Source organism: Carcharodon carcharias, chromosome 12 (assembly GCF_017639515.1).
Source record: "Carcharodon carcharias isolate sCarCar2 chromosome 12, sCarCar2.pri, whole genome shotgun sequence".
In the NCBI taxonomy this organism is placed as follows: Eukaryota; Metazoa; Chordata; class Chondrichthyes; order Lamniformes; family Lamnidae; genus Carcharodon; species Carcharodon carcharias.
In genome coordinates this window covers 139,616,505-139,637,840 of record NC_054478.1, presented here as the reverse complement: position 1 = coordinate 139,637,840, position 21,336 = coordinate 139,616,505, and the positions used below count along the sequence as shown (strand labels likewise).

The window sequence follows — 21,336 nt, the reverse complement described above, 5'->3', positions numbered from 1 at the left end:
TGTTTGGCCAACCACTGCAATTATACCAAGGATATTTTTAATAAACATGCAATTTTGTGAGTTATCACCTTATTTAAATACTTCCTGTGTATGTTTGCATTGGCATTTTTGAGCATTTGTTAGCTGTGATAGTTTGGGATGATTAACTAACATACGTATTTACCCTACTCACAGAATCATACCTAACTGATCATGTCCCAGATACCAACATCACCATCCCTGGGTATGTCCTGTCCCACCTGCAGGACAGATCCAGCAGAGGTGGTAGCATAGTCGTATACAGTAGGGAGGGAGTTGCCCTGGGAGTCCTCAACATTGACTCTGGACCACATGAAGTCTCATGGCATCAAGTCAAACATGGGCAAAGAAATCTTCTTCTGGTTACCACATGTCTCCTCTCTGCTCCTCCCCCCCCCCCCCCCATATTTCCTCAGCTGATGAATCAGTACTCCTCCATGTTAAACAGTACTTGGAGGAAGCACTGAGGGTGGCAAGGGCAAAGAATGTACTCTGGGTAGGGGACTTCAACTGTAGCACCACTACAGACTGAGCTGGCTGAGTCCTAAAGGACATAGCTGCTAGACTAGGTCTGCTGCAGGTGGTGAGGGAACCAACAAGAGGTAAAAACATACTTGACCTCAGCCTCACCAACCTGTCTGTTGCTGATGCATCTATCCAAGACAGTATCGGTAGGAATGACCACCGTACAATCCTTGGGGATACAAAGGCCTGTCTACACATTGAGGATACCCTCCATCGTGTTGTGTGGCACTACCACTGTGCTAAATAGGATAGATTTTGAACAGATCTAGCAATTGCAGACTGGGCAACCATGAGGCACTGTGGGCCATCGGTAGCAGAATTATACTCTACCATAATCTGTAACCTCATGGCCTGGTATACCACCCAATCTACCATTACCACCAAGTCAGGGTATCAACCCTGGTTCAATGAAGAGTGCAGGAGGGCATGCCAGGAGCAGCATCAGGCATACCTAAAAATGAGGTGTCAACCTGATGAAGCTACAACTCATGCTGTTTGGCATGCAAGTAGTCCTAAGCAGCAAGTGATAGACAGATCTAAATGACTCTCCACCCAATGAATCAGATCTAAACTCTGCAGTCCTGCTAAATCCATTTGTGAATGCTGATGGATAATTAAACAACTCATTGAGGAGGAGGCTCCATAAATATCCCCATAATCATGATGCGGGAGCCCAACACAGCAGTGCAAATGATAAGGCCGAAGCGTTTGTAACAATCTTCAACCAGAAGTGCCGAGTGGATGATCCATCTCGGCCTCCTCCATAGGTCCCCAGCATCACAGATGCCAGTCTTCAGCCAACTCGATTCACTCTACATGATATCAAGAAACAGCTAAAGGCACTGGATACTGCAAAGGCTTTGGGCCCTGACAATATTCTGGCAATAGTACTGAAGACCTGTTCTGCAGAACTTGCTGTGCTCCTAGCCAAGCAGTTCCAGTACAGCTACAACACTGGCACCTACCTGGCAATGTGGAATATTGCCCAGGTATGTTCTGTACACAAAAAGCAGGACAAATGCAAGCCTGCCAGTTACCACCTGATCAGCCTACTCTTGATCATCAGCAATGTGATGGAAGGGGTCATCAACAGTGCTATCAAGTGGCACTTGCTGAACTATAACCTGCTCACTGATGATTAGCTTAGGTTCTTCCAGGGTCACTCAGCTCCTGATCCCATTACAGCTTTGATCCAAAAGTGGCCAAAAGAGCTAATACCCAGAGGTGACGTGAGAGTGACTGCCCTTGACATCAAGGCAGCATTTGAATAAATGTGGCATCAAGGAGACTTAGCAAAACTGGAGTCAATGGGAATCGGGGGAAAACTCTCCACTGGTTGGATTCATATCTAACACAAAGGAAGATGGTTGTGATTGTTGGAGGTCAATCATCCCAGTTCCAGGACATCACTGCAGGAGTTCCCCAGGGTAGTATCTTAGGCCCAACCATCTTCAGTTGCTTCATCAGTTACTTCCTTCCATCATAAGGTCAGGAGTGGGATGTTCGCTGATTGCACCATTCGTGATGACTCAGCTACTGAAGCAGCCCATATCCAAATGCAGCAAGACCTGGACAATATCCAGGTTTGTGCTGACAAGAGGCAAGTACCATTTGCACTGCACAAGTGTCAAAGAACATCTCCAACAAGAGAGAATCTAACCATTACCCCATGACATTCAATGGCTTTACCAAAACTCAACCCCCACTATCAACATCCTGGAGGTTGCTATTGATCAGAAACTGAACTGGACCAGCTATATAGACACTGTGGCTACAAGAGCAGGTCAAAGGCTATGAATCCTGTGGCAAGTAACTCACCACCTGACTCCCCAAAGCCTGTCCACCATCTAAAGGACACAAGTCAGGAGTGTGATGAAATGCTCTGCACCTGCCTGGATGACTGCAGCTCCAACAACACAAGAAGCTTGGCACTATTGGACAAAGCTGTCCCCTTGATTGGCACTACACCCACAAACATTCACTTCCTCCACCATCGATGCACAGTGGTAGCAGTATGTATCATCTACAAGATGCACTGCAGGAACTCGCCAGGGCTCCCTAGGCAGCACCTTCCAAACCATCTAGAAGGTGGTGTAGTGGCAATGTTCCTGGGCTAGTATTCTGGAGGCCGAGGCTAATGCTCTGGGGACAAGAGCTCAAATATCACCATGGCAGTTGGTGGAATTTAAATTCAATTAATAATCTGGAATTGAAAAGCTAGTCCATGAAGCCATTGTCGGTTGTCGTAAAAACCCATCTGGTTCACTGATGTCCTTTTAGGGAAGGAAATTTGCCATCCTTACCTGGTCTGGCCTACATGTGGCGCCAGACCCACAACAATGTGGTTTACTCTTAATGCTCTAATACTTCCCTTCAGTTTCTAACAATGCACATTGTATGTTTTTCGGAATGATTTGACAAAACTAGAAAATGTTCAATCGCTTTGTATTTGTTTTTTAAAGCAGTCAAAACTAAGTATGGGTGGGTGTTGAGGGTACTAGAGACCCACCTCAAACATGATAGGCTGCACTGTTTACACATCTGTTGCAGCTTTTGTTTGTCTTCAACTTGCACACATTTTCTTCCTCAGCAATAAAGCAAATTGTATCAGTGCATAAACATTTCAGTTTCCATCTTTCTGAAAATGCTTTGAGTACAACTTAGACGACAATTTCAGTAGATTCTTAATTAAATGTTCCAGTACAAGTCAGGCATTTTTCACGTCAAAGAATATCAAATTGAGAGACAGTGTTTTTCTTTTTAATCAGAGTGCTTTTCAGTGGAACTAAATTTTGAAAGCTCTTGGAAAACAGAAGGGTTCACCTATGTTAATTATAATACACGACAGATGTGAGGCAACTTATGAGACAGGCACATTTCCAGAAACCAATCATGAAGCACTGAATTCAGCAATCTCTTAGAACCGCTTAAACCAATGCTGCCAGGCCCATGCCTTTACCACCCTCTCATTACTGACGAGACGCCATCATTCCAGTAGTCAGCTGAACGCCACACTCAAACCAGTACTGAGCCTCTGATTCCTCCTCTGTCGTGGTGTCAGACTACAGGACCACATGATGCCAAACTCCAGAAACTGCAGTTTTACTAGCATTATCAAAACTGCTCTCCCGGGTGTACGCTAAACCATCCCCCACACCACCACCTCTCATTGCTACATGTAAAATAAAGAGCTCAACTTGAAGGGAAAACTTAATGGGACCTTGGGGAAAGAGCAGGGGTTTTGGACTAACAGGCCTTTCAAAAGAGCTGGCACAAACTCGATGGGCTGAATGGCCTCCTGTGTAGTACTACTTTATGATTCCTAATATTTCATGAACAATAAACTCGGAACTTGATCTCCATATGCCGTTGCAATAAAAACTAAATTAGATTTGTTCAATCACTGTAAATCATTGGCACTAATGTTATCCCCCATATGGCATAGACTGGTTTGTAATGATATTAAAGTTGATCTTCCAACTCATCATGAAATCTGCTACCTGTTGTTGATCCTTTTGTAAATTAAATATTTTTCAGTTAGTGTTTAAAGCTGAATACTGAAAAAAGAATTATCACATCATTAGTGAAACAAGACAAATAATATGCAAAGTGGGAATTTAATACTTAGAAATTGCACACTGTAGTTTATTAATATCAAGTTCTAAATTTTTCAGTTGAATGTTTCAGGTTGTTAGATAATTATTTCAGTACCTGCCTCTATGTACAGTACACTTGCTGAAATCTGTATTCTGTCCTGTAAAAGAGAAAGATCACTTTCTCATAAATGAACACCAGATAACATTATCGCTCATGGCTAAGGCTATTTCTGGGTCCAAAAATGTTCGTGTGAATTGGTCCTTATTTTACAAAAAAACTTTAAAAGTTGCATGTATCTTTATATAGATCAAAACATTTAAATGCAATGTTAATTATAGTAAAACATAGTTATTATGCGGCCCTTAAATTCTTCGTAGTATAAATAGAATATAAAAGCAAAGGGGTCATGCTAGAATTTCATAATTTACTGGTTAGGCCTCAGTTGGAATATTGTAGCTAATTCTGAGAACCACCGTTCAGAAAAATGTAAAAACTGAAAGGGTGCAGTGGAGGTTTAGCTTGGTGTTACTAGTGATGAGAGGGACTTCCCGTCATTTGAGTCGATTGGGAAAATCTGATTCCTGTGTGACGGGTCATAGAGTTAAAATCATTGGCAAAAGATCGGGAGTGGAGATGAGGATTTGTTTTCAAGAATTGTCAGGATCTGGATAACTCTATCGGAAAGGGTGGTGGAAGCTGATTCCATGAATAAATTTACAAGAGAATTTGAAAGTTACTTAAGGATGAGTGACTTGCAAGATTATGGACAAAAAGCTGGAGTTTGGGACTTTCAAAGAACCAGCACAGGCACGATGGGCCGAATGGCCACTGTGATTCTGTAAAATAATCACCATTTTAAAAAAAGATGGTAGTACTACTCAGATTTTAAGCAACAATGGGGTGGGCATATTCTGGTTATCCTGCCTGTACATCAAAAGCTAATTGTTCTTTTCTTAACCTTCTCTTTAGGAAGCCGAAACAAATTAATGGCTGAAGGTATGTGCTGCAACAATTACTTAAAACTTGTGCTGTTTTTATGTCTAGATTTTTCTAGATAATTTTTATGATTTCACTAAAATTCAATTTTGCAGAATAGCCCATTAATCCCAATTTATTTTGTATGGGGAATGTTGTTCTCCACTTCAGAAAGCAGTGTGATCTTCTATTATGTGGAGAGGGCCAGTTGTTGAATTTTGATTTCATTTCCTGGTACTGTCGCCTAGTGCTAGGGTTAGTGCACTGTTTGAGACACTGTTGAGGTGGAAAGTTATGCCAAGTTGTAATCTGCCTGTACTGGTGGAGAGGATCTTGCTGTTCTATCATGAAATGGTGGTAAAGTAGGAAAGTATGGCTGTCTGACACAAAATTGGCCATTGAGTTCTGGAGAAATGGGAAAAGGAAATTTCCAAAGGGGGAGCCAAAGGCAGTCACAGGGGAGGCTCTTCTGGGACATTTTTGAAGGTGTGTGAGGGGTGAAAAGACAAATAATTTTATGGGAGAAGCTGGGAACACAAGTGCAGTGACTGTAGGCTTCGGTTGGGGAGTGAGTAATTAACCAGTGTCAAAGTGCCTGGAAATGTTTGACAGAAGAATGTCAGGCAAAACTGTTAGTACAGACCTGTTTTTATTTTTAAAAAAAAATTAAAATGAAGATATGGATCTTGAAATTGATTTGTGAGGGCACAGGAATTGGCAGGTTTTGGGAGCAATGAAGGTGATGACTGTGGGAGAGGCACTAGCCCTCAAGACCTGAATCAGTGCTGTGAAATTCATGACAGAAATTCAGAACTGATATGCAATCATATATTTATTCAGTAATGTTTTTAGAAGCTGTCCAGTAGGGGAATAATGACAAAAACATTAGGGGATACTCAAGAAACAAGTAAATACTCAGATTGTTCGAGGGATGAGCTTCACTGGGCAGAACAGACTTTAGTCCTTGACTTGTGTTAATTACAAAATACAAGGAGCACCTTAAGAATGTATTGATTTACTCTGCAGCCAAGCTTGTAGGTTATGGATACACAGATGTGCCTGTCCCATGGCCTGGATTTAGAAATTCAAACCTGGCAAATGTTTGCAGCACCCTCCCCATTTCATCTTCCATCTTTTTGAAATTTTAATCCACCAACTTAAATCTACTTCCTGGGAAGGATTTTTTAAAAAAAAAAAGTTACAGCTGATTGTGACTGCAGCAACATTGTTTTCAATGCCAGCTGGCAAGCTAAAACATTACTAAACTTCTGCACAAAATGTTGTCGTCTTATGCACCTCAGATCCTGCTGATGAGGACTTGGGGACTTTTACATTATCTGCCATTGTTTTTACAATTTACAAAGTAAACATTTCCATGGTCCAGTTGCCATCCATGCTTAACTAAATTATGTAAAAGGATTTTAGTATTATTGTTTAAAGATTAACTAAAGAAGAATGGGAATGGAAGATAATAGTTTTTAAAAAAAGACATTCATTGGTAAGTGCACTGTAAGGTACGATCATGATTTGTGTAGTATAGGAAAGTCCCAAGTATGACCTGTGATCTGATCTAATCTGGCCAATCTCAGGGCATGTGTTACAATTCAGTAGGTGTGTTACAGTAGATTTTAGTGTCATCATCTGCAGACAGGAAAGCTCAACTTAGGCTATCAGTCTGATTACAGCTACAAGGTATGTATGATAATCTTCCTCTTGGATATTATGGTCCACTTGGAAAAATAAACCGCCAATGCCAATTTTCCATCTGTTCTCGTGAGGTATTGGAGGGTATTTGGAACACAGGATGAGCCTCTGCCTGCAAAAGAGTTCAGGGAAAATTGGAAGAATGAAATGAAGAACTAAAGATTGGGTTAGAACTTTATTCCCATTTGACATAATGGAAATGGACTTTGTTTAACTAAAATGAGCTTTGTTTCTCAGCTGGCCTTCAAGAAGATTTCAAGCCTAGACATAAAATTGTCTGGTATTCAAGGTGAATTTGGAATCCCCTTCTGAGAGGCAACGCTGCTGTTGTCAGCATTTAAAGCTGTGCAAATGATCAGGTAGCATTGTGGTGTGAGGGGGGAGGAGAGATGGTGGCATGCTCAAGACCTGAGTGATTACGTTGGAGTTGAGGGGAAAACAAGTTAGGTTTCAGAAGTGATACGTAGGTTGCAACCCTTTGTCATGACTCACTGGGGATAGTGTGCTGCAATATCAAGCCCACAGCTCCCTGAACAGTGACAAATGTGAAAAGGTTTGATCAACCCACCTAATTGTTAAAATTAAGTCAACAGAATTCGAGCACCAGTATTGTAAACTTAATAAGTAAATAACTGTTTATTGAACAAATTGTCTTTAACCAGTGGCAAAAGAAAGAAACATGAACTGCTTATTTCTAACTCTATAACCTAAACTCTACCCCTTCTTAGATCCCTTTAGACACATAACAAGACACATAAGACACACAAAATATGGATTTTAAGGGTGGGATAGCATCAGTTCCAGGTTGCAGGATTTGATGGGTTGATTTTGAACGATGCCTTCCAAATTTATTTCAGTTCTTTGTTGATGACACGAGATGGTCTTCTAGCACTTTCACTCTTGTTCACCAGTTGAGCACTTGCCTTTCAGTGTCTCTAGCGGTGATTTTCCCCTTCGCTTCTTAATAGGGGTTTTCAGAGAGAGAGAGGGCAGACTGTGGAGAAATGAGGGGGAAAAAAGCCAGCTAACTGTCACTGTAGGATTACTGGAATCTTCCACACAGGAGAGAGCGGTTTTAGGTCTTTTTCCTTTCAGGCTAGGAGCTATTCTGCTGCACTGCTGTCACACAAAACCTGGTCATCTGGTCAGGAGCCAATTAAAACATTTGCCAGGTAGCTCCCTTAGTCCAGGACTCCTTTCCAGCACCATCCTGTCTTTGATGGCACGCTCTGTCCCAGGACTGCAAGATTGTATATGTGTCTCATCCTGTTCTAGTGGACATGCCTTTCAAAGTGCAGCCATTGTAATTTTAATCCACAGTGCAACAGAAATAAAAAGATATGTTCTTCCACCTTAAAAGTGAATGACATCTCAAACCAAGGAACATCAAGTTTTGACATGCATGTCCAATTTGTAGCTTTTGAGTGGCAGTTATGGAGTCTCCACTTTCTGACCATACAGTAGATAGTTCTCTGGCTTGTCTTCATTCAAACCCTGATAAGTAATTGAGAAATGTCTCTTGAATTTGTCCCAATGGGTACCCTTTCTGTAACATTTTTTTTGAGTTTTATTTTACAAAAAGCATTACTACAGTTGACAAAACTGGTAGTGACCTGCAGGAAGGTGTTATTACAAAGTTAAGTTCAACACACAGCAGGCTAGCATATGTTGTGCATTTGTAGCTGTTTTTGTATTGTAGGTTCAGAAGATGGTAAGATAGAAAGGTGCTGGGAGCGATTTAGTGTTCAAGCAAGGAAATTGATGCCACCACATGAGCAATTGATGGTCAGGCTCCACCAGCTGTCAAGTCACATTGCCTGTCCTTGAAGTCATATCCTTTCAATTGGATATATTCACTAAGAAACGAATGGCCAAACAAAAGTGCTAGACTATAGCTTTAAACCTGCTGAGTGCTGTAATCATTGGCACCTGGGCCATCACTCCAAATGCTGCCTCAAGCTTTCGCTGTACAATGTTGTTAATGTTCACTGTAGTCAGCAAGTACAGTTCCCACCCCTTATAGCAGCTGGGTTCATCCTAAAATAATTCATATGTGATAAATGATGGCGGGTATTATCCTTCGGAGCAAAGGAGTTAATTGTTGACAGTAAAATTGCCATTGAATGCAAAGGCATAAAATCCTACAAGGCTGTATCCTCAGATATTTCTCTGAACATCACTCCAATAATCTTTTTCAAGGAAAAATGTTACGGATTTCTGAACACACAGTAGCTGACTTTGTAATTGGAGCTGCTGTTTTTACAGTTGCTTTTGAAGCTGGGTGGTGAATTATGATGCTTCAGTGTTTTGATTTGCTATTTGGCCACCCCACAGAAAAGTGGGGATGTTGAAATTCAAGTTAAATTCCAAAAATATTCAGCAGCCCAGCTTCAAACCAGTGTAAAATTGACAGCTGTCAACAATGGTATAGCTGCCAAACCAGTTTATGTTATGGATGTTTTTATTATTATTCATTCGTGGGATGTGGGCTTCGCTGGCAGGCCCAACCCTAGTTACCCGAGAGAAGGTGGTGGTGACCTGCCACCTTGATCCACTGCAGTCCATGTGGCGTAGGTACACGCACAGTGCTGTTAGGCAGTGAGTTCCAGGATTTTGACCCAGCGACAATGAAGAAATGGCGATATATTTCCAAGTCAGGATGGCGAGTGACTTGGGTGGGAGCTTCCAGGTGGTGGTGTTCCATCTATCTGCTGCCCTTGCCCTTCTAGATGGTAGTGGCCGTGGGTTTGGAAGGTGCTGTCTAAGGAGTGAATTCCTGCAGGGATTCTTGTAGATGGTACACATTGCTGTGGCTACTATGCATCGGTGATGGAGGGAGTGAATGTTTGTGGATGTGGTGCCAGTCAAGCGGACTGCTTTGCCCTGGATGGTGTCAAGCTTCTTGAATGTTGTTGGAGCTGAGCTCATCCAGGCAAGTGGGGAGTATTCCATCACACTCCTGACTTGTGCCTTGTAGATGGTGGACAGGCTTTGGGGAGTCGGAAGATGAGTTACTTGGGACAGGATTCCTAGATTCTGACCTGTTCTGGTAGCCACAGTATTTATATAACTAGTTTAGTTCCGTTTCTGGTCAGTGGTAACCCCCAGTATGTTGATAGGGGATTCAGCGATGGAATCCATTGAATATAAAAGGGTGATGGTTAGATTCTCTCTTGTTGGAGATGATCATTGTCTGACACTTGTGTGGTGTGAATGTTACTTGCCACTTGTCAGCCCAAGCCTGGATATTGTCCAGGTCTTGCTGCATTTGGACATGGGCTGCTTCAGTATCTGAGGAGTTTCAAATAATGCTGAACATTGTGCAATTATCAGCAAACGTCCCCACTTCTGACCTTATAATGGAAGGAATGCCATTGACGAAGCAACTGAAGATGGTTGGGCCTTGGACAATACCCTGAGGAACTCCTGCAGTGATGTCCTGGAACTGAGATGTTGGAACCTTCATTAGAGGTCAATCGAAGTCATAAGGTCTTTTTAATTCTGCTGGTTTTCTGGTGTGTTGCTTATGTTGATTGAGTTGGTATCTGTTCCCTAACCGACGGCGCAGTATTACTTGGAGCAAGCAAAAGACGTTTGCATTTTGTGTAGATAAATTTCTCTTTCTCTCGACGGTGTGGTCTCTTTGAGTGGGCGGTAATTTGATGGAAAAAACCAATGTGAAGTTTGAAGACATGCAACATTTTTGTGGTCCCAGTGATATGAACAGTAGTGTGTACAGTAGAACTTCATTTGTCAAAATATTTCTGTAGTATATTTTTAATATTACAAATTGCAACGTGAATTGAAATTACATACTTGCTGCGGCTGATATGTAGTTCTTTTGTCTTGGCATCAGGAGGTGAGGAAGAAAGCCAATGTATGAATCTGTCTGGAAATTCGTTATTGTGGGTGTGGGTGGGTTGTGGTTCATTGCTTTATCTTAACCAGCGCTCCTGATTGATTAAATTTCCTGTATTTACCGGTTGTTTGTTGCAAGTGATGACTTGTTTTCTTGGTAATATTAATGTGTGTAAGCTTGAACTGGGGAACGTTTTAAAAGGAAGGCAACTGTCTTGAGATTAAAAACTGCAATAATTTTAACTACCTGACCATTCTGAAGAATGGATTTGACCTTCAGAGGAAACCTAATTTTTGCATTCCAGAAAATTGTCGGAGGTGTTGGGTTTCCCTAAGGAGTACAGTTATGTTTTTGATTTTCCATTTCCAGTGGCAGCTAAGAAAGGGCTTGTTAGGGTTCATTACACATCATTGATCCTGCAAAGCTACAAAGATTTGGTGCTCTTGTTTTTTGTTACACTTTAATTATTGTGTAAGTAAAACATTAAATGGTTAAATTTTGCTGAGTTTCTTCTTCCTTTCTGTGTAATTAGCGCATTTAAAATAAGTTTGAATTGATTTTTTGACCTTTTAATGTCTTTTTGAGTGGACAGGAGAATGTGATAGGCGCTTCATGCCGTGTGGGGTGTAACACTATCATGAAGGTTAATTAAATGTTAATCCTATGGCGTACTGTTCTATTGAAGCCAAGTGTAATGGTTTATGAAACAAAAACAAAAATAGCTGGAAAAACTCAGCAGGTCTGACAATATCTGTGGAGAAGACAGAGTTAATGTTTCAAGTCTGTATGACTCTTCATCAAAACTAAAGAGAAATAGAAATGAGGTGAAATATAAGCTGTTTAAGGGGGTGGGACAGGTGGAGCTGGATAGAGGGCCAGTGATAGGTGGAGGCAAAGGGAAGATTGCCAAAGATGTCACAGACAAAAGGTCAAAGGGGTGTTGACGGTAGTGATATTAGCTAAAGGATGTGCTAATGGTGACATTAAGGGTAGAAAGCAGGATGAGCAAGGTACAGATAGCCCTAGTGGGGGTGGGGTGGAGGGAAAGGATCGAAATAGGCTGAAAGGTAAAACAATGGATAGAAGTAAATTTAAAAATAATAATAGAAATAGGTGTAATGTTCCAGTGAAGCTCAATGCAAACTGGAGGAACAGCACCTCATCTTCCGACTAGGCACTTCCGGACTTAACATTGAGTTCAACAACTTCAGATCACGAGCTCTCTCCTCCATCCCCACCCCTTTTCTGATCCCCTTTTTTCCAATAATTAATATATTTTTAAAATATATTTTTCTTTTCCCACCTATTTCTATTATTTTAAAATTTACTTCTATCCATTGTTTTACCTTTTCAGTCTATTTCGATCCCTTCCCCCCACCCCACCCCCACTAGGGCTATCTGTCACTTGCTCATCCTGCTTTCTACCCTTAATGTCGCCAGGAGCACATCCTTTAGATAATATCACTACCGTCAACACCCCTTTGACCTTTTGTCTGTGACATCTTTGGCAACCTCTTCTTTGCCTCCATCTATCACTGGCCCTCCATCCAGCTCCACCTGTCCCAACCCCTTAAACAGCTTATATTTCACCTCATTTCTATTTCTCTTTGGCTCTGATGAAGAGTCATTTGGACTTGAAATGTTAACTCTGTCGTCTTCTCCACAGATGCTGTCAGACCTGTTAAGTTTTGCCAGCTATTTTTGTTTTTGTTTCAGATTTCCAGCATCTGCAGTATTTTGCTTTTATCTGTAATGGTTTATGTTTCAGTTCTGAAGAGACAAGGGTCTGTTTGTGGGACTTTTTGCAAGTTTAAAATATTGGAAGGAAGTCCAGCATATTGTAGAGATTCCTGTATCTGAAGGATACAGTGGCCTCTGAAAAGTGGTGTCAGATTTTGGATTTCTCATCCCTTGTTATATTTCCCTCATTTTAATAAAAATGTTTTTCCTGACAAATCTGACATTGTGTATGTAAGTGCACCTCAGGTGTGCCATGGCTACACTTTGCATATGACTTTTTAAAACCTGTATAACGCTGCCCATATTCCTTCAGCACTTCATCGCTACGGTCAGGATCATTTGTGAGAATGAGGGACGTTTTGTGAAAACCCAAAAATGATGGGCACCACATCATACATTGATATTTTGACCATAATCCTAAGCTTTAGTTGAAGAATTATAAATGACGACGTGTTTAAATGTACATAATGGACTTCAACTGTTGCAAAACTGAAGCTCTTAAAGTAACAGTAACCTTTGTATCATGAAGAGTTGTGTGGTATTCTAAGGGAAATTAATAAAAATCTCATAAGGATCTTTTGAAATCATGCTAAGCCTATCTAAAATCCATTGAGTTTAGCACTTTACTGGTAAGTGTCATTTGTTAGATTCATCTTTCTTTCCCCTTTCTCCCCCTCCCTCCCTGCGTTCCCCCCTCCCCAACCTTGTGCTGCAGTTAGCTGTTTGCAATGACCATGCCCTCACTCAGGCTAACTGATTTGTACAACCTATGAACATTTTTGCAGATATGTTTGTCATCCTGTAGGCATGCTTAAATATGCCACCTAATCGCCCAGCCATGAGCTTCTGAAAATGTGTGTCATTTGCTTGTTCTCTTTAACATTAATTCAAAAATGGGAATTGTGTAAGAGCCATTTACAAACTTATTCCAAATTAAAATAAAAGTTAGAGAAAGAAAAGACTTTGTAAATGTGCGAACTTAATGAATTGGGCAGCCTGCATCTGTGCATATCATTGGATTGTTTGTATTCGTGAGGAGCAGCCAGCTATTAATCACATTCTGGTGTAAGTGATTTATCTCTGCCAGAGGCTGGTGCTGCCCTCTACACACAGTCATGTATTTTGAGCATATTTCCACATGAATTGGCACATTGCCTTGGGCACTTCATTAAAGGGCAAAAAAATATTTGATAAGGCTGTCAGACCTTCAGAAATCAGACTTCAGAATAACCAATGGTAGAAGGCAAATAAAGCAACACAAAGGAGCGTGGTTAAGGTAACAAATGAGGTTCCAAGTAACAGAATTCAGCAACTGAAGATGTTAAAGACTATGTACATTGATAGCTGCACCAGGCAGTCTGGTTTCCAGCCTTCAGGCATTGATATTTGTCATTAATAATGAGATATATGTTAGGGTGATGTATGAAGTAAAAGATAACTAACTTGAGTCAGATCACTTTGAGTTCTTGAAATGGATTTTTTAATTCCATTTTGTGCTATTTTTGGTGGGATTCGAAGTACATTACTGCTGTAAATACAAATGCAATGATGGTATTTCTGAGAAACAGTAACTGTGCTGTTTGGTCTTTAAAAAAAACCCTACCTGCAGTGTACTGTACAGTGACAACTTTGTAGTATCCCAAAACTCCAAACATTCAAATAGGCTTCTGTGAAATAGAAAGCAAGGTGAGTTCTGTCCAAACGGAACTCAAGGCGCTACAAAATATCGTAGATCAAGTAAAATCTAGAAAATCTAAAATAGAATATGAATTGACTATGAACGCCAAAAAAGACACAAACAATGATAGTTAGAAGGAATACATTAGAAGAAACCAGATTCAAGTGGATGGTGTCACACTGGAACAAGTAGATAAGTTTGTATATTTAGGGCAAATGATTACACAAGATGGTAGATGTGATGCTGAAGTTAGAAGCAGAATAGAGATAGCCAAAAGTAATTTTGTGAAGATGAGGGATGTGTTGACAACAAGAAAACCCCGAGCTTGTAACAAGGAAAAAAACTCATAATACGTCCTATTCACTTTCCTGTATGCCTGACACCTGGACAATAAAGAACTGTGAAAAAAAATAAGAGGCCTTCGAAATGTGATACTCAGATATATGCTGAAATTTCCATGTGCAGACCATTAAGACAAATGAAGAGGGGGTTTAAATTGCAAGAGCAAAAAAGAACTCTGAAAAGTGACATGCAGACAAGAAAACGTCAGTATTTCAACCATTTGATCAGAGGTGAAAAGCTGCAGAGATCTCTTCAAGAGGGCAAAGCGAAGGGCAGCAGAAAGAGATCGACCTAGGTGTAGTTACATGATTTAAAGCACAGATTGTTGCAGATTGGTTGGTTGCAGATGAGCTGCAGTGAATGGGTGAGGAGGGCGCAAGGTAGGCGAGCGTGACATACCATGACATCAGATCTCATGGTAGGAGTAACTACTGGCAGCAGCAGCTGTGTAAGCTGAAGTCTATCCCTGGAAGATCTCTCACAACGTTTCAAGGGAATCATTTAAGAGGTGTTTTTGGATGCTGAGGATTAATTATTTATTGGAAGGGGTGTACAGTATGTTTCTTGTCCAAAAAAACTTACGCATTGTTGTACAAAAATAAATTCCCTTTCCTTGCATTTGCCATTAGAAGCTTCAAAATCTCAGTTTAAGTAAACAGTTGAACAAACATGAGCTCCAACTGAGCTACGCAATTAATTCTCATCCCAACACAGTTGCATATGTAGGACTCTGCTTACCTTGAGCAACAAAACCTGTTTGAAAATGCCAGTCTTTTTTTTTCGGCAGATACGGGTGAGACTCAAAACAAATAGATCAAATAGGATTGAGAATGTTTAACCCAGAGTGATGCTAGGGAGATTTGAGAGACTTGGGTGATCATTATGAAGACGCATCAGCAGAGTGAAACTGGCTTTTGTGGTGCCCATAAAAATGATAACAAACAAGACATATGCTGTTACATTCTGTATAGATTCTATATAAAATTGTGTACTTGATTATCAGAAGCAAATTTAAAGATAATCTTGGAACCTGCAGTCAAAATCACTTCAGAAGCGGAAGATCCTTCCTCACAAAGCTCTTGGATTTATTTGAGGAAGCACCAAATCAAATGCTGTTGGTAAACCTTGCAGTGTAGTAGTGTATCTAGATTTCTCTAAAGGATTTCATTCCATTTTGAGTGCAAGGGCAGCAGTTAAACTGCAAAGTTGTTGAATCCTGGGTAAATCTTAGAAATTAGAAGTTAGAAGTTAGAAAGCAAAGTTTACTTGTTAGAGGAGTTGGAGGCAAGAGGGTCATAAGTAGGATGCCCCAGGGATAAATGTTGGGAGATAAAAACAAAAAACTGCGTTGCCTTGAAGGGTCATGAGGACTCGAAACGTCAACTTTGTTCTTCTCCATCGATGCTGCCAGACCTGCTGAGTTTTTCCAGGTATTTCTATACATGTTGGGAGCATTACTGTTTAAATTTACGGATATCAGACTCGGAGAAGGGTTGCTCAGAAGTCAGGGAGGTTCAGTGCTTAGCACAAAATAACTTCTGAAATGGTTGGTTTGGAACCCTGGAGACTTTGTATTGTTAGTGTATAAAGTTCTCTTAAGGTCAAGGTTTTATTTCTTTCTGGCTGAGTAGGAAGAACCTAGATCCAATCCGTGCTTTTTGTACTCTGGGTATCCTTGATGGAGTATTATGGTGTGTATCACATGAATTGTTTCTAAGCTGTTCAAATTTCCAGCACTAACATGCTTTAGATGGTCCACGGTATTTATCTTTTCATGCTTTTTTCCAACTCTGGGGAAAATACTTGTAACTTCTCCATGCATGCTATCTTGAAAACACTTTGCCCTCAGTGCCACTTTTACAGTCCGATTGCATTCTCAATTGTTTTCTCTTCTACCCAAATGTGATTTAATGAGCCATGGTGATGTGAGGGACCTACAGAATTTTTGCTGATAACTTATGTAACAAGAAGTTCAGTGGAGTCTGTTCAGGCTAATGTTCAAACTATCATTCGTAGTTGAGATGAATATGGCCAGTTCCTAGCATAGTCATAGAGAAATTGTTCTTGTTGATCTTGACCAATTTTGCTTTTAAACCAGCACCGAGTTTAACGGAAGTATAAAGTAATGTTCTGCTTGGTTACATAGTTTTGCTTATATCTGTCTAAGTTGTACATACATGGATCTTGTGTTTCTATACTTCAATGAAGTATTTCAATATTTCTGCTGTAGGGCATAATCAAGGGTAAGTAGAGTCGTTTACATTAAAAAGATCACCTTGGGGGAGAAAAAAGATAGCTTGTTCCCTGTGTGTTCATGCACACACTGGACCAACTGCTTTTGCCCGGTTGTGCCTACAGTCATCTATTTTTTTCAAAGACTGCATTTGGTAAATGTAAGAAATTTGATAAAGTTCTGCAGCCAATATCACTATTACTAAAAATGTGGCTAAAATTGTAGGACAAATTTCATTCAATGAAGCTATTTTAGTTAGACATTTTCTTCACAAGGTCCAAAAATAGAGTATGTCAGTATAATAAGATTGTAAAAACTGAACATAGTGAATCCTTTTTTATTTATTTTGGGATTATCCTGAACAGAGGTATTTAATCATTGGTAAAAAAGGGACCTTTCCCAACTTTTCTTTTATAGTACTAAAATATTGTTGTAAAAGTGCAATGATTACTTTTGGATTCATGATTTATTGTGACATTAAAATGCTTTGACATTGGGATGTTATTTAATATTTGGTAGAATTCTAATCTTGTGAAATACAAGAAAATATCTCACTGGAAAATTAGTTCTACTTGTATACACAAATGATCTTATTTTCAACACTATTGGACTGTCCAACCTCATTCCGTATCCCTACATCAGTGGGACAGCAGACATGAAATGACTATGTTCTACCTCTTTGTCATAGAATTACAATTTATTCTTTTCTTTCATTGATTAAAAGATATGGCAAGCATTTAACCATCTTATCGAGCCAGCTTTGACAAGGGTATGTTGCAGTCTGTATAGAACACATCACGTGATTCAAGCCACTGTATTACTTTAATCTACACTGAGTTTATACAAATGTTGCAAAGTGGAAAAAAAAACTTACAGCCCTGTAGTATATCTTAAAACTTTGCTTGAAGGAGGTACATTGGTGTAGCTTATAAGACTGTCAGCAGTCAAGGTGATAAAGTTGAGAATTTGCTAATTGGTGACCTGATACTGGCCATTCAGTCAAATCTGAGGAAAAATCTAATGGTTGGAGAAATTTGTGACCAGTTTTAGAAAAGGTTAAGCGGGCCTGTGGCCATGGTTCTGTTCCGTCACTGCACTACCCAGCTCAGAACATGGCTTGATTAATGTATCTGTGACCAACGTTTTTGCAAGCATTCCCTGCCCGTGCTTTCTCCTTCTGAACTTGGTTTGCTTCTCTCTAGGATGCTTTGAGTTATATCTATAATGAGAGGAATTGTCTTCAACATTATACTTCAGCAAAACTAAAATCGTTAAATGTTCCCCACCCCATCAAAAGAAACATGGGAATATCCTGTTTTTTATGAGGAAGCTGAAACATGGCAATTAACTTGAATTGTGAAGGCAGAATGGATTTTGTATGAAATTAATCCACGTCACTTGGATCTGGAGAAGAAAAGAAATCCTCTACCCTTTCCAGCTGGTGTTTTCGGGGTTTGTTCAACTTTTTTTGGAAAACTGGTTAAATGGCAGTTTAAAGTCTCCACATAGCCAGAGACGATAAAACTCCCACAACTATAGTGAGCCTGATATTTATGGGGAGAGAGTGGGGAAAGGTGACGAAGAGTCTGGCGACTCTCAAAAATCCTGCTTAATTTGGTGGCTGGACCTCTTGGTTTTGTAACTTCTGTTTCCCACTCGGCAGCTAACTTGCAGGCATTCAGGTGGGAAACGCTACAGCAGGAGGCCCCATCCAAACAACCTTTGGGAAGAGTGCTTTGCAGTTGGATTGCAGGAGTACACTATGAAACTGGGACCAACAGCAACCAGGTATTCCAAGCTCTGGGAGTCTTGCCAGGCAGTCATTAAATTTAAATTGGACTCTAATTATGCTGTGGAAGCCTGATTAAAATATGTTAATGAAGTGTCCTGCTTCTCCAAGGTGGGGCCCTCACACTGCACATTATAGACAGGCATGTATGCATTGGGTTGGGAATGAAGTTCCCCGTATTTCAGGGTTCAAACCCTTCTCCCGCACTTCCTCCCCATCCGTCATAGGGTGTTAATACTGAGGCCCATGTCTCCTATATTGGCAGGGGTCTTAGAATTCTCAGGTACAGAAAACAACTTGCCATATTTGAATCACGAGGAATTTATAAATAGATGAATTCACTTAAGGTGAGGAGGATCTTTATTGTAGGGTGATTGGTATATGATTTGCAGAAAGGAAGCAAACTTGCATTTATGGAGTGCCTTTCACAGCCATAGCATGTCACAGCCAATAAAGTATTTTTGAAATGTGGTCACTGTTCTAATGTAGAACAGGATTATCACTGGTCTTTATAGGTTCACATTTCCTGTATGTGTGGGGTTTCCAAAGGACTATCAATTCCAAATTAGCCCTCTGAATACATCAGCTCTCAAACTTACTATTTTAAATTTTCATGAAGCACTACTCAAGCAAACATCAGTGTTTCAAACATTCCTTTTGTGGCCATTTCAAGAGAGTAAAGTAGATTACTCAAACGTTTTTTAAAAAAAAACTTTCTTCTGTCACTGCTATATTTGGTTATTGTTGCTTTACTAATTGATTTGATTAACTAAATTTGGTCCCACAACTGATTATGTAAGAGCTGATATATCCACCATGTATGCTGTATACCTATTATAATTATTTTTATTAAGCAGTGGGTTTTTATATTGTGGCATAATTCTAGAGAAACTCTGAAGGTACATACATTCTTGCAGTGATAATTAATACTATCTGGCTGAAACAGTGCAATATTTAATGTTACTAAAAGATCATGTGCTCTGCTGCTAATGCACAGAACTGTTAGAATATTTCAGCTTCAATAGATCTTCTAAGGTTGTAATGTATTTAAAAATTAACATGTTGGACAAGAACCCTTTGGGTGGAAATATCCATCAAGCAGCAAGAACTGAGATGAAAAGAGAAAATGCTGGAAATGCTTAGTAGACCAAACAAATTGATGGGGGGGGGATAAAGAATTTTGCATTTCTATGGCACCTCTCACAACCACCAGATATTCCAAAGTGCTTTATCATTCATGAAGTAATGTCGTGCAAGGCTTCCCAAATGGTGGGTCACAGCCCCCAGTGGAGTGAAGCCCCCCCAACAACTCATTGAGGAGCTAAAACATTCCCCCATTCTAACCTGTCTCTCTCTCAACTTACTGCACTCCGTTTTCTCAGGTCCAACCCTAACATTGTCATCAAACCTGCTGACAAGGGTGGTGCTGTTGTTGTCTGGCGCACATCTACCTCGTGGAGGCTGAGCGCAACTCGCAGACACTTCCTCCTACCTCTCCCTGGACCATGACCCCACCACTGAACATCAAGCCATTGTTTCCAGGACTGTCACTGACCTCATCTCCTCTGGAGATCTTCCTCCCACAGCTTCCAACCTGATAGTCGCCCAACCTCGGACATCCCGCTTCTACCTCTTACCTAAAATCCACAAATAGGACTGTCCCAGCAGACCGATCGTATCAGCCTGTTCCTGACCCACGGAACTCATTTCTCGTTATCTTGACTCCCTTCTCTCTCCCCTTGTCCAGTCCCTTCCCACCTACATCTGTGATTCCTCTGACACCTTACGTCACATCAACAATTTCCAGTTCCCTGGCCCCAACCGCCTCCTCTTCACCATGGACGTCCAATCCCTCTACACCTCCATCCCCCACCAGGATGTTCTGAGGGCTCTCAGCTTCTTCCTCGAACAGAGGGCCGAACAATCCCTATCCACCACTACTCCTCCGTCTGGCTGAACTTGTTCTCACACTGAGCAATTTCTCCTTTAACTCCTCTCACTTCCTCCAAATAAAAGGTGTGGCTATGGGTACCCACATGGGCCCCAGCTATGCCTTCTCTTTATGGGATATGTGGAACATTCCTTGTTCCAGTCCTACTCCGGCCCCCTCCCACAACTCTTTCTCCGGTACATCGATGATTACTTCGGTGGTGCTTCATGCTCTGGTCGGGACCTGGAAAAATTTATTAATTTTGCTTCCAATTTCCACCCCTCCATCATTTTCACATGGTCCATCTCTGACACTTCCCTTCCCTTCCTTGACCTCTCTGTCTCAATTTCTGGTGATAGACTGTCCACCAATATCCATTACAAGCCTACTGACTCCCACAGCTACCTTGACAACAGCTCCTCACACCCCACTTCCTGTAAGGACTCCATCCCATTCTCTCAGTTCCTTCGCCTCCGTCGCATCTGTTCTGATGATGCTACCTTCAAGAACAGTTCCTCTGACATGTCCTCCTCCTTCTTTAACCGAGGTTTGCCACCCATGGTAGTTGACAGGGCCCTCAACCATGTCCAGCCCATCTCCCGCACATCCGCCCTCACACCATCTCCTCCCTCCCAGAAATGTGATAGGGTCCCTGTTGTCCTCACTTATCACCCCACCAGCCTTCATATTCAAAGGATCATCCTCCGCCATTTCCGCCAACTCCAGCATGATGCCACCACCAAACACATCTTCCCTTCAGCCCCCCCGGCGGCATTCCATAGGGATTGTTCCCTCCATGATACCCTGGTCCACTCCTCCATCACCCCCTACTCCTCAACCCCCACCTACAGCACCTCCCCATGCAAACGCAAAATATGCAACACCTGCCCCTTCACTTCCTCTCTCCTCACCGTCAAAGGGCCCAAACACTCCTTTCAAGTGAAGC

At 41.1% G+C, this 21,336-nt stretch overlaps 1 protein-coding gene across 8 annotated transcripts in view; it reads left to right on the top strand.

The window, feature by feature from the left end:
• Positions 1-21,336, top strand: part of LOC121284757 (double-stranded RNA-specific editase 1-like) — a 300,748-nt gene that overhangs the window by 157,027 nt on the left and 122,385 nt on the right. For 5 of the 8 annotated variants that reach the window (XM_041200326.1, XM_041200323.1, XM_041200325.1 and 2 more), the window contains exon 3: positions 5,110-5,136. The exons of the other annotated variants lie outside the window; for them this stretch is intronic. In XM_041200326.1, the coding sequence (XP_041056260.1) occupies positions 5,110-5,136 (27 nt within the window). The remainder of the gene's footprint in view (positions 1-5,109; positions 5,137-21,336) is intronic. 8 annotated transcript variants of the gene reach the window in all.